Source organism: Helicoverpa zea, chromosome 24, assembly GCF_022581195.2.
Source record: "Helicoverpa zea isolate HzStark_Cry1AcR chromosome 24, ilHelZeax1.1, whole genome shotgun sequence".
Classification (NCBI taxonomy): Eukaryota; Metazoa; Arthropoda; class Insecta; order Lepidoptera; family Noctuidae; genus Helicoverpa; species Helicoverpa zea.
Genome location: NC_061475.1, coordinates 156,323 through 183,576, shown reverse-complemented (window position 1 = coordinate 183,576; position 27,254 = coordinate 156,323). Strand labels below are relative to the sequence as shown.

General features: G+C 38.5%; 2 protein-coding genes across 4 annotated transcripts in view; one reads left to right on the top strand and one right to left on the bottom strand.

Moving 5' to 3' along the window:
* Positions 1–27,254, bottom strand: part of LOC124642310 — a 73,828-nt gene that overhangs the window by 31,511 nt on the left and 15,063 nt on the right. Inside the window, exon 1 of one of the 3 annotated variants that reach the window (XM_047180681.1) lies at positions 40–397. The exons of the other annotated variants lie outside the window; for them this stretch is intronic. Within the exon in view, the coding sequence (XP_047036637.1) occupies positions 40–151 (112 nt within the window). The 5' untranslated portion in view covers positions 152–397. Of the gene's footprint in view, positions 1–39; positions 398–27,254 lie in introns of those variants that run through there. 3 annotated transcript variants of the gene reach the window in all.
* LOC124642309 lies at positions 15,097–18,988 on the top strand. The gene is made up of 3 exons (XM_047180673.1): positions 15,097–15,614; positions 16,257–16,481; positions 16,904–18,988. The coding sequence occupies exons 1-3, from the start codon at positions 15,498–15,500 to the stop codon at positions 18,962–18,964; spliced, it is 2,403 nt and encodes an 800-aa protein (XP_047036629.1). The 5' UTR covers positions 15,097–15,497; the 3' UTR covers positions 18,965–18,988.

The following is a 27,254-nucleotide window of genomic DNA, read 5'->3' as shown; positions in this document are numbered from 1 at the left end:
TTAGACACAAACACTTAATATACGTACAAAATAACTCACCATTCTGATACTTAGTGATACAATACAGCAAGAACAACGTCAGCAAATATGTCAAATAACAAAATAAAGGAGCAAACACCACCAAAACTAGACCAGCCATTTGCGACAACATCTTCACAGAAACAGATTGACACGAACAAACGAAAAAAAGATTTGATTGACAATTTGCACACTACCACAATTCAATATAGCGACATAGTTTACAAACGAAAAACGGTGTGCAAAAGTTCAGAAATAAGTCACTGAACTTTATTTTTTTTTAAGTTTTCATTAATAAGATTTTTCTGTAATTATTTTTTAATTCGTTGTTATTAATTAGCGGCTGGCCGACCTCGGTATTCGCGGATGGGTAAAACACTGAACATTATCATATCTGTGTGTGTTTTAGAGAAAAGTACATATTATAAAGATGTTGGACATGATATCAGTTGAAGGTTGTTGTCGCGTTATTTTGAGAAGTGAAGTTTAAGGTGAAATAATGAAGAGTTTAATTAATATAGTGTATAATTCTGTGGTTCCTTTGAAACATAATAATCGGGAGATGTGGTCCAGTTTTTCAGCATTTCCTTACATTAATTATGAAACATTATGAATCAGAAACTGTTAATGAGTCTTTCGGAAAGCGGGTCATCTGAATGTCAAATTCAAATAATTGTACGAGTATTCTAAAGTTCCTCATTAATAAAAACACACGCGTCCATTCGTTCTTTGACACGCGTCCCGAGGGAACTACTTCCCTCACATAAACTACATTACTGAAGAGAGAGGAATTAACATCTGCACATACAAACAAACTTTCGTGTCAATATCAGTAGGGTAAAATAGTTACATGACCTTAGAGGAAACTATTACTGCGATCTTTTCATGCCTCTTTAACTTCGTCCATACTTCGACTCGGTATACACGCCAGTCGCGAGTACAATACACTACTCAGACCTTCACCTTTAAAGGTCATTTGTACACAAAAGCGCTTCCATAATAGCATTAAAATTGATTTTTGGTATTTTTGGAGTTTCTTGCCTGTTCTTCTCAATAGGAAGCTACTTTTGGTATGGGCAACTAGAATCAAACTTGTTATAGTTTTGACGCTCATAAGTGTTTGTAAAGGCCTAAATGAAATAAAAGATTTGACTTTGACAATTTATAAAAAATGTCTGATCCTAAATATCTGGTCCTGAAAGTCGAGATGGTAACATTCCACCGGAAAACAAATTAATTAAATCTTTTCCTTTTCGCCTTTAATTGTTATCTTCACTACCGCGTATACTAAGTATACGTAGTAAGTTATATAGAGCTACATTCTTTGTTGTAATGTAAACGTAACATTGTTATCTAAAATGTGGAAATCGTGAGTAAAAATTTGTTTTTATTACTTTAAGGTTGTACAAAGATAAGTTTACAACTACAAGTGCAGTATGCAGATGCAAATTTTTGTGTTGCGATACTTGTAACTCAATATCTAAAATGCCAAAAAAGTGCATATTCTTTATTTATTCGACATTTAATAGTAGTCATATAAATACAAGCTTGAATAGAAAAAAGATAAAAACAGGAGAATACTTCAGAATACCCTTTAAAACTATACAACCTTGAAAGAGACCATTAACAGTTTAAACTTCAAAACTGTATTTTTATACTAACTTTATTTTTAGATATAATCAAAACGAGTCTAAACATAACAGCAAAAGACTTGGATTTAACAGTTTATTTTATGTTTTCCGTTCGCCTTCATATGATCATAAAACCTTACAATGTTTATAGAAGCTGTAATTAGGAACTGCATGCTAATCAATTTGTCATAAAATCTATTTTTACTGCCGCAGTAACAAAACTACAATGATACCAAAAACTATGTACCTCCTGAATAATCGTTTTCAGTAAAATTAACATTTTCGTGTTATTTTTAAAATAGTTTTAAAAAGTGTAATATTGAAGTCATTATTTTTTGTGATTAATTTTGTCCGTAAGAAAAATATGTAGTAGCCTCTGTTCAGTTGCAACTTGTACCCAACTCTTGCTAGAGTTGTGTACCATGATACATTGACAAATTCTGTTACTCGTGTTCATCGTTTTACTCTAGTCAATTAAGCCTGATACTTTTGATGATAATTTATTAGTAACTGTGACCTCAGTCCGAGCAAAACTCGTAAAATACTAAATGAATCATCTGATTGCCTGCAACTAGGCTATTCAGTTAATGGATGATAATCGGAACTCGCCAATTGCTTGGTCTGACACACACACACACACATAAATACACACAGATGTGCATGAGGGACCTTGCTATGAACACAAGGTCCTAAAAGTCACGTAAGTACGTTTAGCTTTGTTTTTCCTTGTTTCCGAAGCTAAAAAAAACATAGGACCACATCACCCTGAGCTATTTTTGGAATTTTGAATACCGGTATACATAACGAAGAAAATATTAAATCATACGAAAAGAAAACTGTTAGTCAAAGTCAAATATTTTTATTTGAAATAGGCCTTTGCAGGCTCTTATGAAACGTCACAGTAGTTGCATGGTTCTGAAAAGTTGGTCTCATGGAGAAGAGCCCAACTCCATTAGACACAGAACTCCATAGACGCTCTATTTAACTCTATTGAGAATTATTTGGAGATTCTTAATAGAACAAAAGAAACCGATGCAAACTTAATGTTTTTGTTCGAAAGAACACTGGCGTGATAAGAAAAGGTCATCAACATTAGAAGCTAAAGCTGGTTGATTTGCAAACAAATCAATACTATTGATAAGTTAACACTCGTCGATTCTCATAGAGATTGTGAACTGTGTGGGTGAAAGTTTTACATTCTGAATAGATAACTATATTATATTCTAATAGCAGTAATACCATTCATAGGTACCTAATTTGATGATGCCATGTAAAGTTTGTCATGAGTAAACTATTATGTTAATTTTATCATATTTTATTCGTTCATGGATGAAAAAACAACGATAAACAAGTTATAACACGTGAAAACTCTTGAAAAGAACTCGTGAAACTCATCCTACGAAAATCTTTACAGTAAATTTTTGGTGTAGTGAACTTGATATTGATCTTAATACTACTAAAGTTAACAGAAATACTTGCATTTATGATGATTTTAAAAAGAAAATGATGCATGATGAAATTGTGCGTAACAGTTAGTCATAAATTGTAAAGTCAACTGAATTACAAAAATTGTTTGTCTAATAGACTGAAACCTTAATCATTAAGTAGCATTAATAGTACCAAGTGCCGAATTTTGATATTAGTTATCAAGCTTTGGTGGATGGAACTTTTTTGAATCAAAATTGTAAGTGTAGATTAATAAATTGTGAGTAAATAACAATAATACTTACATTTCCACATTATTTCGATAACAGTTATACAATAAACACAGGAGTAATACAAGCTGTTGATTTGCATCCGTGCCATATTCAAGGACGTAATTATGCTACTGATTCTCGACCCAAATCAACAAAAAAATAGGTTAGTAATTTTTTTTTATTTTTTTTTTTTCGGAATTCCTTCAATGTCATCTAGCCGTATTTTAAACTTGGCGCGTGTGTTACTGGCCTTAAAACCGTGCTGCTCCCTCAAACAAACGCAAACACAAAGCATACGCAACGATCATTCATAATTGTCATTCATAAAATTGGGTTACTTCTGAAATACCACGACATTAAAATGACAAAAAAAGCAGTGCATATTAGCTATTTCCCGTCTACTGTAATTCGAAACGATTATTTACATATTTTATGTCCTCCTCCTGAACTATGGCACAAATGCAAATCAACACCTTGTATAAACGATATTGACAGCGGTAATACAACTAATTTAAACCAAACACTCGTAACTACGCTAGACTTTTGCGGATCCGAGTCTACGGAATATGTTTCCATTTTGAAAAAAAATATTAAATAACATGCAACTAAATCACTTAAAAAGGAAAATGAATAGATTTTTAGTGAACTAATTATTTTTTGTAGGTATGAAATATTTTGCACAGTTATTGGTAATTTGAGTTAAGTAAACGTACGTTGTATCAGTAAAGCTGGTTTAGGTTAAAATACTTGGCATAATAAACGGCTGTTATCTGGTCATTATCGATAATATATCTGCGAGAATATTCTGGACTAGTGTTTGTAGTCGGGTTCACTTGCTTTTTGCACTGCCCAAAATAGCAATATATTTTGAAGGACAACAATGGTTGACATATTTTTTGAATGGGTGGTGACTTTCATATCAGTTTGGTGTTATGTCAATAAGTTATACCGACGTAAGAAGTATGTTTGTCATTATAGTGTTATTTAGATACCTAGTTTTTTCCATGATAAAATATTGGTTTCCGGGAGAATAAGTTGGATGACTTTTCAGTGTTATGATAATTTTGTTACAAATTAATGAAATAAAAATTAAAACTAGATTTATTCAAGACGAGTCTAAGTATTTTTATTCGTGTTACATACATAATTCAAATTCGGATCAGAGGACCTCTATTTTAACGTAATTTTTAAGAATAAAAAAAATACTCAAATTAAAGGAAACACAAACAACCCCATATTAACTATGTTTATGACACATTAGCTAACACGAAACTGTGTTTAGCGTTAATCTTTGTGATAACGTATACAAATACTAGTTATCTCGTTCAACTGAAGGCGGATTCTATATAGTTCAGTCATTACGAGGATTGCCCTTTTCCGTATTCCTAGAGTAAGCACAGCATCATTTCGCGGTGGAAATTACCAGTCTTCAGTATATAGGAAGTTTCTTTTGGTAAGGAGGCCACAAAAATACGCCTAAATGATAAGCTGTATTCCTTTCATCTGTAAAGAGGACAGTTAGGCAGTCATTCCATGTTCCGGTAACTGAGTATTTATGATGATTTTTAAATTCCCTTTAAAAGCCATAAGAAGGCAACAGACAGTCATCTTAATTACTGAAGCTTTTATTTGAATAGAAATTCTGTAAATTCACGCCTTGGAAACACAATGACCCATACATAAGTCCTTAATACATCCGTGGGGGTAACAAAAATGACATCTTTGATGCACCATAAGCTAATCCGGAAACTCTCAGAATGAAGAAAAACAAATAAATCCACTCGAAGTGTATTACGCAGATACACACTTGTATCAAAGGAGCCGACTTCGAGAGCAGCTTAACGAAATTATACTGATAACTACCAGCGTGACTAGATCACATGATTCGACTCAAATATATATCAGATGATGATGTATTATCTCCTTTTATTTATAGTGAAAAATTTACGGTCAGTCCTTGAAAAGGCTATTTTTTAAAAGCCTTATTAAAGTACAATCGCGGGCGTTAATGGTTGAGCCACTTTCATATCTCTTCATTTTTTTTGTTAAATATGTTTTCGAGATTACACGATTCATACACAAAACTCTAACGGGTCTATCAGATGTTCGGAATTCTAATAAATAGATGTCTGTAATAAATCCATACGTAAACAAAATATTTCCTTTTTGACCGACTTCCCAAAAAGAGTTCTCAATTCGTCGGAATTATATTTTTTTTGCATTATACGTCTTGGTTACCAATAGTGTTAAGTAACTCAGACATTAACGTTCGCGACTGTATCTACTAGCCAATTAAATAATAATAGACTCTTTTATATAGCCAATAATGTTATTATAATTTCTGGCCTAAATAAATTAAGTGAGGTTTTTGTTCTTAATAAAGCACTGAGTCATTTAATGATACATATTAAGGTACATATTAGTGACTTAGTAATAACACTACGTGACTATGTGTTACATATTTTTTGCCTCCAAACCTATCATTAAATTCGTTTTTGTTTCATTAATTTTATAAATACTATGATGTCATCCGAATGAGTCAACTATAACTAAACAATAGAATCTTTGGTCCCAATTTATTACAATATAATTTATAAACCTTCTAGAATATTCGAATCTAAGGACCAAAAACAATTTCAAGTCATTTCCTTTTTCAGACAGGAAATTCAAGTCACTTTATCTCATAATCTGAAAATTCGAGGTTTTCCGAAAATATCTCACGTAGCACTTTGCTTGTCTATTTTCTTTTATCTGAATTATTGATCGGTGAAAAGATCGGTCTTTTGAAATCTGCGCCTTCAAATAGAAGGCCGATTTTATCGGTGAACATGAAAGTAGTGCCTGATGCTGGCGGTTTATGATAATTTTAATATAGCTTTGATGGATTGCATGTCATCTAACTGAGGTAGGTATTTATGTTGCATGAGACCATGACCTAGGACATAGTTATTTTCATACCTAACTCCTGTGTTTAGGTAAAGAGTTCATCATGTTATGTAAACATAATTATAATTTCCAAATAACCAAGGCCAAATCAAAGAATTCATACCGACACGAGTACCTACCTATACAATACCTGATCGATGCTGATATATTTTGTATATAGTATTTTATTTTTAGTTTTGTATAAAGATAAGTAGTTTAAGTTTGTATATATGTATAGTGTGTACATTGTATAAAATATAATTAAGTTACCTATTAAATAAATTAATTAATTAGGTATTAATTAAAGTATTTCAATACCAATTTATACGTAGATTAGCACCAAGTCTTAACACATTATGGTGTGATGAAGAAATTTTTTGTCACATAGAACTACAATCAACATAAAATATTCGAGCAATGCCGTGTTCCAATTAGGGCATGCAATACCGGTTAACCGGTTTCGTTTTTACCGGTAAATCGCCCATTTTTGCGAGTTTAAAATTACCGGTAAAAATAATATGAAACCGGTAATTTACCGGTTTTTACGTTTTTTTTTGATAAAATATAGCAATTGTTCATTTAACGTCAAATCTTTGTTATGTAGCCTGAATATAATGTTGCATACATTACGTATTGTAAGAGTGTTAAAGTTGCTGTTTTTTAGGAAAGTAAACTTGTGTGTCGTTAACTATCTCTAGGTTAGATACAAATTTTCTTTCTCATCTTAATTTATAAAATCTAAACAAATTGTATTCATCCGGTTATTCTGTTTTTCCTGATAGCTGTCAGCTCATACTAGGTACAAATGTAGCTAATGCTTATTTTACCTACTCTATGACCTTACTGAGCAAGGGCTTTTACTTCACCACCATGCGGACAGCTCTGAGGACACGGCGGAGCACACAGTCCAGGTGTGCACTGCCTGGGAAGGGTACCGCCGTGTTGTCGTCGAGGCAATAGGCAGCGGCGACCTTTCACGTCCTTCCCTGGTTCAAGCCATGGTCCGGAGCTAGAGGGAATGGGAAGCCGTCGCCTCCTTCTGCGAAGCAGTCATGCTCGAGAAGGAGACGGCGGAGCGACTGCGAGTAGCACCTCTCATCCCAGCCGCTGTAGTGGACCAGGAAGACACCACGGGCGCCAAGGGTCGAGAGACGACTCCCGGCCACCGTAGGCGTCGGTCTGTGGGCGGTGAGTTCGGGTGGCTCATCGTTCCACCGTCTGCATAGACAACAGACCCGTGTCAGCGGCGCGCGTTGTTCCACGGGCTCCTCACAGAGATGTCAGCAAACCTAGTGGGGCCCAGCAGGGCCAAGGTCTGCCGGGGCCGCGGGATTGTTCGAAAGAGTTACCGCGACCCTGGTCCATAAAACGTCTACTAAAAAACCATGGGTTTTAGACAGAAAGAGTCTGTCATTTGATGATTTACCATAAAAAAGGGCTTTCACTTCAATGAAAAATATATTTTTTTACGGTAATTCTTAGCGTTTATCCCGTCTTGTGACGGGGTCCGCTTTCCGTATCTTTTTTCTTCCACTTCACTCTATCCTCCTGAATAGACATCTTCCTCTTCGAGTTCGCAGATTTTCATGACATTCATTACGACACTCAACCACCACGGTTTCGGCCTGCCTTTGCGCCTTTGACCGGGTATATTGAGATTGAGTATTACATACACACTGCCGATGTCCTCAGGTGTCACTCCATTTTACATGTCTGTGCCATCGCAGCCGTTTCTCTTGCATTTTGTAGGCGACATCGCGTACGGATGGTACTGACATGTTTTTTTTTGTTACGGCCCACGTCACAAAAAACGTTTACCACCTTATACTTTGCATATTTATTTAGTTTTTGCTTTAAGACTACCCAATCTTATTGTTATAATAACACATTTTTAAAAAATTACAAAAATTACCGTTTTACCGGTTTACCGGTAAAAATATTTTTATTACCGAATTTTTACCGGTAATTTTTGTTTTACCGAAATTGCATGCCCTAGTTCCAATGCTAGTCATTATAGTTCGGCCATTCAGAGAATGCGTTCCTGACACGTCGCGATTGAACTGACGACGTAACTTTGCAATGGCGTTGCAGTTACGATAAAAATATTTTTGCTGGTTGTTTACCGTTTTAACAATTGAGGAGCATTAAAACAACATTATTATATCAATAATCAATGAATGTTATTACGTCGTCAGTTCAATCGCGACGTGTCAGGAACGCATTCTCTGAATGGCCGAACTATATATGTAGGTACTCGACAGCACATCGTAAACAGACAAAATAACTAAGTACACCAGACATGAACTGTCGAGCTATTTGATAACCATAGATAACTACAAATTGGATAGACAAATGTGTGTGATAAGATCTATTGCTAAAGAGGTTCTAATAGCAACTATACTCGTTGCGTCTCTATGATATTGTGCACACAAGGACGAAAGAGAACGTAGGTACTGACCTAAAATGCAACAAAATTATATTATTAATGCACACGTTGCAATGCACTTTGAGATTTATGAGCCATTTGAGCATTGCGGAACGCATAGCCAATTGCGGATCCAAACACCAACTCATCTCGGTTTCAAATGCAGCTACAGTATCTTTCAAGATCGTGAGAGGAATTCATTTCAAATCAACTCTATACTAATATTATGCTTGTTAGATTGAACGTGATACTGTCAGGTACTTCTGGTGCTAATATTTATTAAAAAGAAAAATAAGCGTTAGATAGCCCATTTATCGAGGAAGGCTACTTTTTATCCGGGCGAATTACCGATGAGACGCGGGTAAAACCGCTATCCGAAACTGTGCCTTATAAAAGATATCAACACATTAGTTAACAAAATAAACAATAGAATCCCTCTCAACATTATCAATAAGGCCACTCAACGAGATTATTCTTAAAAGACCAGAAAATATCGATAAAAAATCGAACATCTTATCTCAATCGCTCTCTTTGTACGTAAATAGCGTATTTTTATAGGTATGCCACGATAAATGTGCATGAAAAGTCACGGGATTCATGACTAATATCTAACACTTTTATCTTATTTACGCAAATCAACGCAAATCTATCATCCGAGTATTTATAACTTGAGTTGTAAAAATAGTTCAAGTGTTTATCAAAATAGATTTCTATTTTCCTGTTTTTCTAACATACATATGTTGCCTATAAATAGATAAAAAATGCTGATCGCAATAAAACTCATTGAGCAATGTAGTAAGAATTAACTCAACATAGTTCGCAATCTTTTATGAGTATGTTTGAGTTAATTTTAGATTTTTATTACTCAAGCGGTGAGCAAACTATTTTTAGTATACCTTTAAGAATAAATGTCAAAACAAAAACTTATACTAAATAAAGAAATTATAGAATTGATGATTGTTTTTATTTTTGTATGTATTAGTTTATAATTATTTTAATGTTAATTGTTATTTGTGTATTGTATTTTCTATGGGCCATAGTTGCCTGAATTAAAGGAATAAATAAAATAAATAAATAAATACAAATATTCTACAAATGTTTTGTGAAAGTACATAATTGTTCCAAGATTAATTAGTTTAAAACTAAAAATTTTAAACATCAGGAATTAAGATCCTACATAGTTTCATATTAACATCCCGCTTGTTAATAAACATGTTCTACATAACTTCTATTTTAAGAACAAACTCTATAAATAATTTAAATTTGAAGACCTTCAACCAGACAGAATGACGTGGTCATACAGTAAGTGACTGGTCACACGTTCCGAGATAAGCCACAGCGACCCAGTGCGACTGGACTCGCTACACTATAATATCCTTCTATCCCACCCAAAACAAAAATGTGAAAGGCTGCCAAGTTCGATAATATGGGAATGCTTCGCCTATAAAAGAAGTGAGATCTGAATAAGTACCAAGTACCATACACATACCTCAGTTAAAAATAGTTACTTTTTAATGATGTTATTTGGCAAGTTTTCACACACCTTGTTATAAACCTACTAAACGCAATGAATCAAGTATATAATTTTCTATTAAAACTTGCCAAGTAACATCTTTAAAAGTAACTATTTTTAACTGAGGTATGTATATGGTACTTGGTACTTATTCAGATCTCACTTCTTTTATAGGCGAAGCATTCCCATATTATCGAACTTGGCAGCCTTTCACATTTTTGTTTTGGGTGGGATTTCATTTATTTTTGTAAGGTTGTTTATTTTATTTTTTTCTTATGATTAAGTTAGTTAAGGAAATGTCTCATTTATACTATCTTTCAGATTTTTGAATATGCACTATGCTTCTTACAAAGAAATGAACTAGTTTAACTAAATGGACTAGATTTACCAACTGACTGACATGACATGTTATCATATATTATGTTCGTGGATCAAAGTTACACATTCGTTATTTTCGAAGGTGACTCACACTTAGCCGTTTTCAGATTTTTACTTTACTTTGACTAAATACAAAAATTTATACGAATTTCAGATCGGTACGACCATTCGAAGATATATTATATAAATATAGATAAATTTAGTTCCTTAGGGGTATAAATTTACACCGGGTATAAAACACCTTCATTATTTTGATACTGACTCACACTTGGCCATTTTCAGATTTTTTCCTTTACCTTGACATAAAGACCTATCTCCATGCCAAATTTCAAGTCAATACGACCATTGGAAGTGGTCTAGGTTTTTGATGAGTGAGTCAGTCAGTCAGTCAGTGAGTGTATAGTAAAAATAGCGATTTTCTGACGTCAATATCTCAAGACCTACAAAAGATATATTAATGAAATTTTGTATTTTAGATAAGTGAGGGGGTCTCAACAGATACTAGAAATTTGATATGCGTAAATAAAATAGATTTTGAGTTATAGGGGGGTCGAATTTGGCCCGAAATGGTTCGTGTAATATAACCCACGGCCGGTGTGTCGCTTTTTTTTGCTCGAACTTGGCGGATACACTGCCGTGTGTCTAGATTGTTCTGTTATCAGCCACTGACCTACATACGAGGGTAATTTATAAGTCTGTTATTCTGTAGAAATTAAGGTATATCTTACTGAATGTAGTAAATGTGTCTGGTGATATTGTGATTAGAGTTTATTACTGCACCGATTAGTTCATAGAGCCTAATTTTTATTAGGGACTCACGTTTTCAAAATAGTCTTTATATAAAAAAATATGTATGATAATAAAAAACTTTTCCCAAACCTAGTTGGGGCCGGCGGCCAGTCTAATACATCTGGTGTTTTACATGGAGTGACTGCCTATCAGAACTTCTCACCCCTGGTAGGTACTGAGCAACCCAAAAAAACTTAGTTCATAATCACACTTATGTAATTCGCAATTGATTTATATCGAATACGTGAAACCAACATCATCACAGCTGGGAAAAGGCTAAGCAGACGATGACGCGAATTCTATAAACTACCAACAAGGTAGGTATTCTGTTTGTAAGTCAATGTCACCTGTTTGATCTCCAATATAGTTCACAGCCATCTGTTTAGCGATGGTTTTATTTCAAATGCATTGTTTTCGTTGTTTTGAACTGTATTTATACGTGAAGCGATAGAATATTTCTAAATCGATTTTATTACACTATTTTCGGTGACATTTACAAAAATTATACTTTCGGATCAAAATTGGTCCTTCGTTTGAGCGTAACGAGTATTGCATAACATGTTTTAACAACATTCTAGTCTATTTATGATATTTCAATAATTATGTAATAACCTTGGATAAAAAAATGAAAAGTTGACATTTGAAACAAAAGAAATCATAGCTTCCAGGAAGCATATTAATGTCAATACATAATAATAGAATTGTGTGATAAAATCTACATTATTCGATTTGGTAAAACTACGTTTTCTTGCATACCCATTCCTATTGCTACAGGACGCCATTTTATTTCTAACATCTTTTAAGGAGTAAAATATCAACAGACCAACTAAACAATTATAATGACAGTTACAAATTATAAATGACACATACAATCATACATATTGAAAAGTAAAAGTTATTATAAGTGAAAGCAAAGATACATAGACGTACGTCGTACATATATTATATTACCTATGTGTATCAACCACGACTAGATATAGACTTTCTCAATTGAAGGCTATTCTTTAATACAACATGATTATTTACCGAATCTTATTAATGCTTCATTTTAATGGTGATGTTATAAATAATCACCTCTATTGTTTGTACTGTACGCCAATGTTGAACATAGAACTCCGACACTGGAAGTCGCCTCCAATAAAAAATATGTGTAACTTAATTTAGGAAATACTAGTATATGTAGTTGTGATAACGACTCAAATCAACCTATATGTATAATATATAAAGATATATGAGAAAGTCATAACCAAAAGATAATGAGATCTTTTCCTAAACTAGAGTTAAGGTTTTTCTCTACATCTAAAATTTCATGTAAAATTTTAGCAACATCACAAAAGCCGCCAAGCCCACGATATTTTCAAAGGATTTGTGCCATAATAAGGCTCATTAGAATTCATCCGGTCCGTATAATGAGAATCACATTTCAGAGTACATTGTCTAAATAATAGCGGCGACAGACGTTACGGTGCGACAAACATGTAATGATGTGCTCATGTTATGCCGGAATGATTTGGGAAACAAAAAGTTTGTAGGTAGATGAAATCATTATCAGCCTACCATTTATGTTTCAGTGGTCCAGTCTAACCAGATGCAGCGGAATACCAGATTTAACAGGGATCGAGAGCCGATTGGACTTTTCGGATCTGGTCATAGTCACAGTTTGACAAGACTGGTTGTCGCACAAGATGTAAAACCGATGATAATATAGAGAGAGAAATGGCAGTTTCAAATAAGACATATTTGGACTATCTTAACGATAAGAGTAAAAAGAAGACAACGAAAGATTACATTAGGTATACATAAAAACCCCCTCAGAAATGAATGCAATGATAGATAGAGCCATTAACTTCATGTGGTAATGAATAGTTTTTGCTAACAAGTGATGGCAAATATTATTCTGAATTATGCTTAGTTCGTGGTACGAGGTAGATCCCCCGATGATCGTTAACGAATTACCAATTATTTGCCTACTTGATGTAATGCATACAATGGAAGTTTAATACTAAAGGCCGTTTTACATTTACCGAATACTACTTATTAATTAAATATTAATAATATTTAGATATATGTATATTAGAATGCGTTTTTTAGCACCGTTTTCCTCGGAAAAAAGATAGAGATTTATCCTTAAATGTTATCATTGTTGAAAAGATGTAATTAAAAGATTAGTCTCATCTTTCAAGCCGACTGTTTGGTGGGTATTTCCTTTCCGAGTTGTCCGAAGTAGAATAAGGTAATCATGAGTACATATTGAATCATACTTAATTGCTCCCTTAATGCTCGCTTCATTGTTTTACGATATTTTAAACATACGCCTTATAGCTATTTAAACGTTCTATAGAATCTTACTTATATCATTTGCTTTGAATTTATTGTTAAAATACGTAATTGTTTTAATTTATGCATTTCTGACGTAATCCTGTCGTTCTTATCAGTACAAACGCAACCAACAGTTATGTATTGTAATAATAAATTATGTAGATTGTAACAGTTGTATTGCTGTAATTTTTACGATAAGGTACGTTAGCATTTTTTTTATGATTGCTTACTCTGAGAATAATAAGTATGTCCTCCTTTTGGTCCTGAATCTTTCTCTTTGTGAGAGGAGGCTGATGATGATGGCTGAAGTATGTATCATACTGTCAGAATTGCATAAATTTTGGGTAACAATTTTGGGCCAAACCACATAAAAATAACCACAATTACCCATAATTTAGCAACCAAATCTGAGGTATCAATCAACACGCCACGCCGCTCAATCTTCTGAAGATAATTTCCGACAAAACGCTCATACTTATGCTCTTGCGCAGTCCTTGCTTCATCTGCGCTAACTTATCTTACAATTTGCGCAAACCAAGCGGTAGCCGCCGCAAATATTGTTCGAGCTCACGTCAAGTGTTTACATTGAATATGAAGTAATTGTGCATAAGAAATATTGTGAGGACACGATTTTATAAATAGACAGATATCTGTTTTAATACCGTAGTAAGGAACCCACCCAAAACAAAAATGTGAAAGACTGCCAAGTTCGATAATATGGGAATGCTTCGCCTATAAAAGAAGTGAGATTTGAATAAGTACCAAGTTCCATACACATACCTCAGTTAAAAATAGTTACTTTTTAATGATGTTACATGGCAAGTTTTCATACATCTTGTTATAAACCTACTAAACGCAATGAATCAAGTATTTAAATTTCTAGTAAAACTTGCCAAGTAATCATCATTAAAAACTAACTATTTTTAACTGAGGTATGTGTATGGAACTTGGTACTTATTCAAATCTCACTTCTTTTATAGGCGAAGCATTCCCATATTATCGAACTTGGCAGTCTTTCACTTTTTTGTTTTGGGTGGGATTTCATTTATTTTTGTAAGGTTGTTTATTTATTTTTTTCTTATGATGAAGTTAGTTAAAGAAATGTCTCATTTATACTATCTTTTAGATTTTTTAATATGCACTATGTTTCTTACAAAGAAATGAAGTAGATTAACTAAATGGACTAGATTTACCAACTGACTGACATGACATGTTATCACATATTATGTTCGTAGATCAAAGTTACACATTCGTTATTTTCGAAAGAGATTCACACTTGGCCGTTTTCAGATTTTTACTTTACTTTGACTAAATACAAACCTTTGTACCATTCGAAGATATATTATATAAATATAGATAAATTTAGTTCGTTTTAGTTCCTTAGTGGTATAAAGGAGAAGGGGACTTCTGGGCCCAGCAGTTAACTACCTGAAATATGTATTAAAAAAACCGTTACATTTTTTTAAATAAAATCACAAAATATGGTACCAGGATTCTACCCAGGAAGAGAGAAAACTTAAATTAAGATAATAAGACTAAATAATCGATTAAATAATGCCTGAAATGCCTGAATTACTAGTAATCTACTGTATTTTTATTCCGGCAACACTTGTTGGTGGCATGCGTCTGTCACTGACTGACAGATGCACTCGTTTGTTTTCTTTCATTCTGAGTGCGCACATATTTTCCTGGTTTTACTATTTAAACCCACGACCTTGGCTTTTCGACGGATCTTGCTACTCTGAATTACCTGGCTCTCGATTTTGGACAACTGTTACGCCTATCGATTGGATATCGACGACATGGATCGCTGTATGAATTGTACGATTGCGCTTGGTCGCAGTAATTCTATTGGAAGAAAAGTCTTGGAGGATGAGGCGATTTTAACAGTTATTCGTCAGTGGCGTGCATCTCAGCCTGTAAGTTTTTACCCATTTTTTACATATTCAAATCGTGCTTTTAGCAAGCCATTTTAACTTCATATCTATCGGTTTATTGGACAGTATTATATTAGATCAATAGTCAATTAGTTAGCTTAAGGTCTCTGCACACAGCGGGCGCGGCGCGGCGGGACGGGACGGCGACGCGACGCTGAGCAGTTGTAATGGTCTATTCACACAGCGGGCGTGGCGCGGCGGGACGGGACGGCGACGCGACGCTGAGCAGTTGTAATGTACTAGAGCGACAGTTACCGTCGCGTCGAGCGGGGCGGCTCTGTGTGAAGTCGTCCATAGTATCTAGACGACTACGACTTCACACAGAGCCGTCCCGCTCGTCGCGACGGTAACTATCGCTCTGTGTGAAGTCGTCCATAGTATCTAGTACATTACAACTGCTCAGCGTCGCGTCGCCGTCCCGTCCCGCCGCGCCGCGCCCGCTGTGTGCCTTTAAATAGACATATATTTTAATCTGTGGAATGTGGAGTTTGATCATTTCTCTTATAAAAAAAGTGAAGGTCACCCTCGAGTCCCGATAAATCAATTTCGGTCTCGGTTGTGACATCGACATTATTGAACATGCACTAGGGGTTGAACAAGATTTAAATGGTTATGTTATTTCAGGTAACCAGTGAGAACGTTGTATGCCAAGCATGTTGGGACTTGGCCCAAGATGTGGTTCTTGGAAGACGTGCGATTGATGCACCAACCCAAGTTGGCCATTCAAGCGTATGTCTCCGCTGTGGTCGTTCACTCTTAGCCCGGCGGTTCAACCACCTTCTTCGTAATGATTCTGCTCGTGAATCTGCGATATATAATGTGATTAGAGAGTGGATTCTACCACAAACGGTAAGATAGTTTAGTATTATATTTTAAATTATTTAAACTATATCTATACTAATATTATAAAGTGAAAGAGTTTGTTTGGTGCGTTCAACGCACTAATCTCAGAATCTACTAGTCCGACTTTAAAAAATCTTGTCTGTTAGATAGCCTATTTATTGAGAATGGTTACATAACATTACGCTACATCCAATAGCAGCGGAGCAGTAAACAAAGATGCTAGTGAAACCGTGAGGTTCAGCTAGTTAAAATAATAAAACATTTATTTGTAAAGCTAACATGATTTAAAACTAGCACTAAATCATAAAAATAAAACACTTAACTGAAAGACAAGGGCACCCGACACAGGTTAGGTTAGGGTTATTTTTTTTTATTACTATCTGGACTACTGTATTATAGTATAATAGTGAATTTTTATTTTTTTGAAGGTGGACGAGGCAAGTCGTATATGCCATTCCTGTTGGATATTAGCAGACAGAGCTGCTGTTCATATGAGTACAGGTCCTTCGACTTCCTCACAAAGTAACCCACCGCCAGCCCAATCATCAGTTGGTGTTTCTGTTGGACAATTGGATGAAAATCATGACAACATTCTACACGAACCTGAGAATGTTTCCATTCAACCAGAACAAAACCAAGGTAATGATGATGTGCATGAACCCTCAGTGGAACTACATTCACCAAGTGCCCCAATTGTGGAACCAGTACAACAGCACCCTGAACCAACAATTGTATTGCCAGATTATATGCGGGCAGTTGAAACAGAGCGACGGTGCTTCATAGAAGGTTGCCAGAGAACTGAACGATATAGAGTTCCTCTAGCAACGAGAAAAATGTTGCTTAATGAGCATAAATATTATGTACCACAAAATAATCGACTTTGTGATATACATTTAGTAATTGAGGCATGGGACTTCCTTGATAGTTTAAGGAGTAATTATTTACAAACATTTACTGCAAGACATATCCAAGATATGTTTACACTAAAAGAAACCCCAAAAGAAAGGTTTTTGAATTTTGAAAATATTGATAATATGGACGACCATGTTGTGCATACCTGGATCGGGTTTACTAAAGTTCAGTTCCGTCAATTATTTGATGAGGTTCCACAATTGATAGAAATTCGTAATAGTTCTTCAGTTTTAGCAGCCTATCTTATCAAATTAAGAAGTGGGGACTCAAATGAAAGATTAGCAACATTATTTAAAACATCTAAGAAAACTTTAGCCAAGTGGCTGTGTCAAGCCCGTGACATATTAACTGAACATTTTGTGCCTCGGCACTTAGGTTTAGAACACATCACTAGAGAACAAATAAAAGAAAGGAACTTAGCCATTCCTAGTGCTTTATTTGAAGGAGATTCTAGGCCCATCGCTATATTTGATGGAACTTACTGTTATATTGAAAAAAGCTCTAATTATTTATATCAAAAAAAAACATACAGTTTGCATAAATATAGGAACTTAACCAAACCTTTTTTAATGGTGTGCACAGATGGTTACATCATTGATGTTTTGGGCCCCTATCCAGCTACCACGTCAGACTCAGATATAATGAGACATGAATTTTTAAGTGGAAACCCACTCCAGGATTTTTTCCAAAATGGTGATGTATTTATACTGGATAGGGGTTTCCGAGATTCATTACCTTTGTTAAACCAATGTGGATATAGGACATACGTGCCTGCTACTTTGGCGCAGGGTGAAACACAGCTGTCAACACTTGACGCAAACAAATCGAGGGCAGTCACCATTTGCCGTTGGGTCGTTGAGATTGTGAACGGTAGGTTTAAAAGAGATTTCAAATTATTCAGGCAATGTTATTTTAATACAGCCTCAAGAAGTTTAATAAGAGATTTTAAGGTGGCTGCTGCTCTCATAAATAGGTTTCACCCTCCCATAACCGATAGAATAGACTGTGGGGCTATCATTAATCAGATTAATTTAAATATGAATAGACATAACATATTAGGTGATTTTATTGTTAACAACCAATATAATAGACGTAGGGCTGATTTTGAAACAATAACTATTCATAATGATAATTTAAATGATTTTCCCCAGTTGTCATATGATGAATTAATTCTTGTATGCTTAGGTACATATCAATTAAAGCAGGCACGGTCCTATTTTGGTGAACATTTGCGGGGAAATGATGGGTTTATAATAGAAGTGTGCAGGGAGGTAAGCAGCAGCCTTCTTCGACAGCTGTCAGCTTCAAATACTTCTTGGTTATTGCGAGGCCGAATACAATCCCGCCATATAAGTCGCAAAACATATTTTGTTTATATTTTAGTTGATAGCTGTCGAAGAGGACGAGATTCAATATTATCATATTATTGTAATTGTATTGTAGGTAGAAGAACTGTAGGCTGCTGTGCCCATGTAATGTGCATTATATGGTATCTCAGTTGGGCAAGATTCCAAGAAAATATCGTACCCCCTGCACAATTTTTAGATGACATTCTAATAATAATTGAAGATGAATGATAATACATGTTTAATTATTAAGTATATTGGTGTTTTATTTTACTTCCTTCTCCCTTTTTTAGTTTTTAAAAGGTTGGTTCCTGCTGCTTATAGGTTACAGGAAATTGCAAGTAGAAACTTGTCTTCGACTATAGCGAAAGGCCGCGTTTCCACTGACGCGGAGCTGGGCGGAGAGGAGCTTAGCGGTGCACAAATTGACCAATGATTATGCTTGAAATCTCCGCTCCGCTTCAATGGAAACAGTACGAGCGGGGTGGAGCAGAGCTGAGCGAATATTCATACATCGAGGCGGTGCAGAGCGGAGGACAGCGAGCATTGGGGTGCAGAGCGGAGGACAGCGGGGCGGTACGGAGCGGTGCGGAGCGGGGCGGTGCGTGACTCGCGTGCAGTGTGTCTGTAAAAATGCGCGATTCCAAAAGCATGCTCCACTCCGCTCTGCTCCGCTCACTGACCACTCACCGCTCTTCATCGCTCCTCTCCGCTCAGCTGCGCTCCTCTCCGCCCAGCTCCGCTTCAGTGGAAACACTGACCACTTTTCACCGCTCTTCTCCGCTCCTCTCCGCCCAGCTCCGCGTCAGTGGAAACGCGGCCAAAGTCCAGGGCACGCGCCGGTTGCCGCTGCGTAGGGTGATGTCTCGAAGATCTAACAGGTTAGGCTTTCACATGCTTCATGCATAAAACCATTACACAACCGAAGTGATTCAGAAGTATTTCGCAAATTACATAAAAAATACAATGTGTAGCAAACCATTTACATTCCGAACATACTCGTCCAGTACGAGCGTCCCGTGGTCGCATCCCCCCGCGCTACCTTGACGGCGCGGACATAGATGCGCTCGGATAGCTTCGGCTTCTTTCGGCTCGCGCCGCTTAGGCGTCGGCGTCGAAGCGCCTACGACTGTTGGCCGGCCCGCACCCCGCGCAGTCCGCCACCAACCGGCGTGTGATACACACATATATATGTATGCTCGTTCCGCGCAGCCCCGCCAACAGCCGAGGCTAGTTAGTTTTATACACGAAGTCTATGTATACCACGAATCCTCCCGATAACTGTGTTCGTTAGTGATTAACTCTTTTTTTTGTAATAAGTCTTATAACTTTTTTTGTACTTTTCTGATAATGGTGTAGTGTGGTTATGTTCTTTCTTCATTATACAAACGTAATCATAACCGGTGCGTTTAATTGGAAACCCCACTCCCATATGTGGCGCCCCAACGTTTATTTCGTGTGATAAAACTATTCCTACGCGGACATAAGTGTGGTGCGATAAATAAGTGGACACTTGTAGTGACGAACTATTTAGTTACCTACGTAGTTTTTACAATGCCGATAACAAGGAGCAGAGCCGCTAGTCTGACTCGCAGGGATGATACCCTCGAAGTATTCCCCGACCCCTCGAGACCGACGACGCCGACGCCGACCGCGCCCGCCTATCACCAAGATGGCGGCGGCGCGTCTTCGCCGCGCACCGACAACAACAACGCTACGTTTTCCGCCGATAACGTCGCGACTATAATTGCATCTTTGCAACGTTCGCAGACGGAAGCGTTTAAAGAGCTGTTCGACTCGGTGAATCGCGCAAACGCATCTACTCCAGTCGCATTGTTAGGGCAAAGCACCCTTACCCGCTGCAAGGCCACCTTCTCCGGCCGACCAAAAGAATCGGTCGAAGCATTTATTGACGCCATTGAAGCATACAGCGAGTGCGCACAAGTGACGGACTCAAATATCGTCCGCGGACTTGCGTACCTATTCAAGGACGAAGCCGCAACATGGTGGCAAGGCATTAAGAGTTCCGTGTCCACCTGGAGCCAAGTAAAGGAAAATCTAATTAGTGCCTACGGGGACCGACGGCCACCGCCACGTATTTATTTAGAAATATTTTCCACTCCGCAACAACAACACGAAAATACGGATATTTTCGTTGCACGTGTTCGCGCCCTATTAGCGAGGTTGCCGAAGGGCGACGTATCAGAGTCAGCACAGATCGACATGACGTACGCCCTGCTCCACAGCCGTATACGCAAAAGATTGCGGAGGGAGGAAATTAAAAGTTTCACTGAGTTACTCCGCCTAGCACGGAATATCGAAGACGCGTACGATCAAAAGCTCACGACGCCGATAAGTGATAACAGAGTGCAACAAAATGTGCAACCGCCATCCACATCCGCACATCATAGTCATCACGCTCCGCGCGCGCCGCCCGCTTCGTCGCATAGCACGACCGTGCGCGCGCCGACCTCAAGTGTCGTGCACGCGCGCACGCCGACTTCGAGCGACGCGATCGCGCGCGCGCCTGCCGCCGCTCCAGCCGCCGTCGCCGCGCGGCCCGCCGCGCCGCTCGCGCCGGCGCCCGCTCCGCCGACTCGCGACTCGCAGCGGCCCGCCTCGGTCAACAGGCAACGACCCGTCTGTTCGTATTGTAAGCGATACGGTCATATTAGGGACCAGTGCCGTAAGTTGGTGAACCAAGGTGAGCGTATCCAATCCAATATAAACTCTGCGGATAGTGAAACATTTTACTGTACTGATTTATTTTCATTTTATTGTACTGATTTTTTTTCATGTAAATATTTACAAAATGTTGTATGTAGCGATGCTACTACGGAACCCTCTGCTGGACGTAGTTTACGGCCTATTTTTAAAATTAAAATTATGAATTTTAACGGTACTGCGTTAATTGATACGGCCGCAAAACGTTGCATTGCGGGTCATTCGCTATATACTCTCCTTCTAGGTCAGGGACATTCTTTTAACTCCTCCTCACAGAACGTGAAGCTTGCGGATGGTATTATTCGTACTATGGACGTACTCACTACCACCTTAGAAGTACACTTAGAATCAAAAGTGATAACGATTCCGTTTATAGTTTTTCCCGACTCTACCAATAATGAAACATTATTGGGTATTGATTTTATTACCGCCGCCGGAATAGTTATTGATTTTGATAAAGATATCTGGTATTTTAGTAGCGATGACAATATAAAATACACCCTGTCCTATGAACCTACGTCGCGTAGAGTGTCATGTGCCTCTACAGATATACTAAGAGATGACGAGGGCACTCATCTTACGTCAGCTGAGCGACAGGCGCTCGCTGATGTTCTTAACCGACACGCACACGTTTTTAGAGCAGGGGGAGGTCCGACTCCATATGCTGAGCACCGTATAGAGACGGGGGATCACCCACCTATTGCTGTCCCTCCGTATCGACTAAATCCGTCGAAGAAACAGCTGATGAAAGCCGAGTTGGACAAAATGTTACGTGATGACATTATAGAAGAGTGCGAGTCAGCTTGGTGTTCACCGGCGTTGATGGTGCCGAAGTCCAACGGTGGCATCCGCTTCTGCGTGGACTATAGGCGTCTCAACGCAATCACCAAGCCCGACACATACCCGATGCCACGCATCGACGAGCTACTACAGAGCACGAAGCGAGACTGTTACATGAGCACGTTGGACCTTCGTTCATCATACTGGCAGGTAGGTCTTCGGGAAGCCGATAGGGACAAGTCTGCTTTTATCTGCCCTCTCGGTACTTACCGTTTCAAAAGAATGCCGTTCGGTCTCCGAAACGCACCTGCGACGTTCCAGCGTCTCATTGATCGTGTCCGCTCTTGTTCAGCTTTACAGGATGTAACCTTATTAGCATATTTAGACGATCTTTTAGTCATTTCTCAAGGTTATACTCAACATTTAAAAGACCTCGAGGCAGTTTTTAAACGTCTGGCCGAATTCAACCTCTATGTAAACAGGGAGAAGTGCGCTTTCGCTAGGGGGAGCGTTCATTACCTCGGCCACGTTATTACACAAGAAGGTGTTTCCACCGACCCTAGGAAGGTGAGTGCTGTTCTCGAGATGAAGGAACCAGGTAACCTTAAACACCTGCGCACCTTTCTACAAACATGTTCGTGGTTCAGAAAGTTCATACCGAATTTCTCGAAGGTAGCTGAACCACTTACACGCTTGACTAGGAAAAGTCAAATATGGTCTTGGGACTCAGAGCAGTCTCAAGCTTTTGAGGAGCTGAAGCGTCTACTAACCACAGCTCCTGTACTGATCCAAGCTGACTTCAATCGTCCCTTCATTCTGCGTACAGACGCAAGTAACTACGCCTTAGGTGCGGTTTTATTACAGGGCGATGGTAATCAGGAAAGGCCAATTGAATACGCCAGCCGACTCCTCAACGCAGCAGAACGCAACTACTCTACCACCGAGCGTGAAGCGCTTGCTGTAGTGTGGGCGGTGGAGCGTTTCCGGCCTTACCTAGACGGCCAACCGGTCGTAATCGGCAGCGATCATCAACCACTGCGATGGTTGCTTTCACTTAAATCACCAACAGGTAGGTTGGTCCGTTGGGCGCTCAAGCTTCAAGCTTTTGACATCCAATTCCAGTACACACCAGGGAAAGCGAACGTCGTGGCAGACACGCTGAGCAGGCCGATCTGTTCTAGCGACTCTCGTGACAGCTGCGGTATCTGCTCAGTCATCTGTGACTTGCCTACGAAGACGCCTAGTGAACTTCGCTCGGAACAACTCTCAGACCCTGAAGTGGAAAAGATTGTCAAGGAGCTTGAGGGACCTGATGATGTCGCGGCCCAAAGATGGCTAGAAAGGGGTTACCTCATGGATCAAGGTGTCCTGTTCCGATATAATCCGGACTCTGAGAGTGAATCACCGCAACTAGTCATCTCTGCAAGCCACGTTCCAAATATTTTAAAAGAGTTGCACGACTCTCCAACAGCCGGCCATCCAGGCATTGACAGAACGTACCAGAAAGTAGCACAGCTGTATTATTTTACAGGAATGCGGAGAATAATCACTGATTATGTCAAAGCCTGCATCCACTGCCAACGATATAAGGCCACCAACGCCAAACCACCAGGCTTACTCCAGACACCCGTTATGAACCAACGTAACGAGGTGTTGGCTATAGATTTATTCGGCCCGCTACCGGAGGGAGACCAGGGGGAGCGATGGATTTTACTCGTTGAAGATACGGCTACACGATGGACCGAGCTGTATGCTCTTAAAGAAGCCACAGCAGAAGCTTGTGCCCACATTCTTATTGAAGAATACTTCATGCGCTTTGGTCTACCTCGTAGGATTATTTCAGATAACGGTGTCCAATTTGTTTCAGCCGTCATGCGCCAATGCATGACAGTATTGGACATCAAACAAAACTTCATTCCTCTCTATCATCCAGAGTCGAATCCTGCAGAGCGAAAGAATCGTGACCTCAAAGCCATGCTAGCTCATCTCGTAGAGGGAGACCACACTTCTTGGCCAAAGAAGTTGCCGGTGATTCGATTTGCCCTCAACAGCGCTAAGTGCCGCACTACAGGAAGATCACCCGCTTATTTGTCCTTTGGCAGAGAAATGCGATCCCCCACAGAGGTCGTTCATGACCTTCGTGCCATTGAGGAAAAGCATAACTTCGTGCCGCAAATTACACCTTATCTTAGGCAGTTCCTCCACTCGTTCTCAGCTGTAAGAGAACGCGTGGAGGTCCAACAGGACAGGGCGAAACGGTATGCTGACGCTTCGCGCCGACCGTCGGATTCTTTCCAGGTAGGTGACTTAGTAATGTTGAAGTCGCACCTACTTAGCAGCGCATCGAAAGACCGTACGTCGAAGTTTTACCCACGTCGCGATGGACCGTATAAAATCGTGGGAGTAGTTAGTCCCACAACATTCAATGTAGCCAGCACGCAGCAACCTGATGTTGTCATAGGCAGATACCATTCGCAAGACATTACCCGTTACCACGGTAATGATCACTCCTTCCCTCTTCCCGTCATCCCTAAAAGGAAACGCGGACGTCCAACGGTTAGCATACCAGTTCAGGAGCGAGGGCGTTCTCCAGAACTGGAGGGGGAGTGTGTAGCAAACCATTTACATTCCGAACATACTCGTCCAGTACGAGCGTCCCGTGGTCGCATCCCCCCGCGCTACCTTGACGGCGCGGACATAGATGCGCTCGGATAGCTTCGGCTTCTTTCGGCTCGCGCCGCTTAGGCGTCGAAGCGCCTACGACTGTTGGCCGGCCCGCACCCCGCGCAGTCCGCCACCAACCGGCGTGTGATACACACATATATATGTATGCTCGTTCCGCGCAGCCCCGCCAACAGCCGAGGCTAGTTAGTTTTATACACGAAGTCTATGTATACCACGAATCCTCCCGATAACTGTGTTCGTTAGTGATTAACTCTTTTTTTTGTAATAAGTCTTATAACTTTTTTTGTACTTTTCTGATAATGGTGTAGTGTGGTTATGTTCTTTCTTCATTATACAAACGTAATCATAACCGGTGCGTTTAATTGGAAACCCCACTCCCATAAATGTTATAATATAACCTAACTTTTACTATAATTCAGATAACTTGGTTTCTGGGTAGCCAAAATTCACCAAATTTTTAGTGAAGCCTTGTTATTATATCCTCTTACAAATAAGGCTACTTTGATTCAGTTAACACCTGGGCCCAGGAACCTATGGAGCCATTCCCTTCTCCTTTACACCGGGTATAAAACACCTTCATTATTTTGAAACCGACTCACACTTGGCCATTTTCAGATTTTTCCCTTTACCTTGACATAAAGACCTACCTCCATGCCAAATTTCAAGTCAATACGACCATTGGAAGTGGTCTAGGTTTTTGATGAGTGAGTCAGTCAGTCAGTCAGTCAGTCAGTCAATCAGTGAGTGTATAATAAAAATAGCGATTTTCTGACGTCAATATCTCAAGACCTACAATAGGTATATTAGTGAAATTTTGTATTTTAGATAAGTGAGGGGGTCTCAACAGATACTAGAAATTTGATATGCGTGAATAAAATAGATTTTGAGTTACAGGGGGGTCGAATTTGGCCCGAAATGGTTCGTGTAATATAACCCACGGCCGGTGTGTCGCTTTTTTTGCTCGAACTTGGCGGACACACTGCCGTGTGTCTAGATTCACTTCAGTACCGGGCCAGAGTAAAAGAAACTCTTCAAGAGCTTACAAACTTTATGTTATGTCGATGAATGGCAGAATGACAAGCCAATCGTAATGCTATTTACACTAATTCACTGTCTATGCAACCGTATATGTACCTGTATTAATTCCAAACTGTTGTTACTACTCGTTACGAATCACCGGATAGTCAGAAGTCAGCAAGGATGAGAACCAGTCTTTCCTAGAAGTATCGGGTTGCCAGGGTTGAGGAGGTCATATAGGCAGTCGCTGCCTGTAACGTAGTTGAGAAAAGACTAGGCAGATGATTGAGATAAAACCTCTATAGTACCTAACCAGTGTACAGCACACGGTTCGAAAGACCAATTTGAAAAGATTATCTAGTGGATAAGGACCAAAAAGAAAACAAACAATGGAACGCTTCAATTATAAGCAGCTAATGACGTAGAGTAGACGTTTTTGTGAAGATTATGTTTGTGACAAAAGAATTACTCTGCGGAATGTTTTACAAATGAAGCCTCGATTTAGTAGGTGTCTTTGAAGAATTTACTGGAAAATGGCTTTTTAAGTTTCACCGCCAAACCGTGGGAACTCTCTCCCGCACCTGGATGTAAAGTAGCCTACAGCTTTACTCGATAAATGGGCTATGTAATACTGATTTTTTTTTTCAAATCGGACCTTTATTTATTCCTGAGATTAGTACGCTTAAGCAAATAAACAAACTTCAGCTACACAATTTAGTATAGAAGATTCAAGTTCTATTTATTTACATTTGCAAGCTAGACAGTTGTGGAATGTGACATTTAGCATATAAAGTAGAAACTTAGGTAACATCAGATCTTCCATGATACCATGCCAAATGAGTTTCGAGATATCAAAGTAACGCAAAAATTGGCTCTATTTTTACACATTTCCTTAGTATTTTTCTTTGGTTAATGTCAACTTATTCCTCTTGTATTAGGAAATAAGTCGAGGTACGTAGGCCTCGGTACTTCTCGTCACGATTCAGTAAGGTAACGGAGTATCTAGGTGACGGCTACGCGACGCCACGGAGGCACGAACCTACTTCCAAGATGGTGTTTTGAGATAATAATCCTTTACAGTGTTGGGTCTAAGACTAGCAAAGAGTTAAAGGATTGTACAAGGTAGAAACAGTTACTAAAAATTACAAATAACACTTCTAAAGTCCTGTCAGGTAAAGTCACGTTTTCTTTTTTCATTAAAACGGTTTTTGCAAACCCAACAACAGAGGAACAATTTTACATATTCCATTGAGTTTTGCAGAACAAATATAGTAATATACGTGCATAACTCATCATGTTATACTTCTATAATTCT

What these genes read in the sequence shown, in the direction of transcription:
- LOC124642309 (XM_047180673.1), top strand. Translation starts at nt 15,498, where the DNA reads ATGGATCGCTGTATGAATTGTACGATTGCGCTTGGTCGCAGTAATTCT. An exon ending in AGTGGCGTGCATCTCAGCCT is followed by an intron (nt 15,615 to 16,256) that starts GTAAGTTTTTAC and finishes ATGTTATTTCAG; the next exon opens with GTAACCAGTGAGAACGTTGT. An exon ending in AGTGGATTCTACCACAAACG is followed by an intron (nt 16,482 to 16,903) that starts GTAAGATAGTTT and finishes ATTTTTTTGAAG; the next exon opens with GTGGACGAGGCAAGTCGTAT.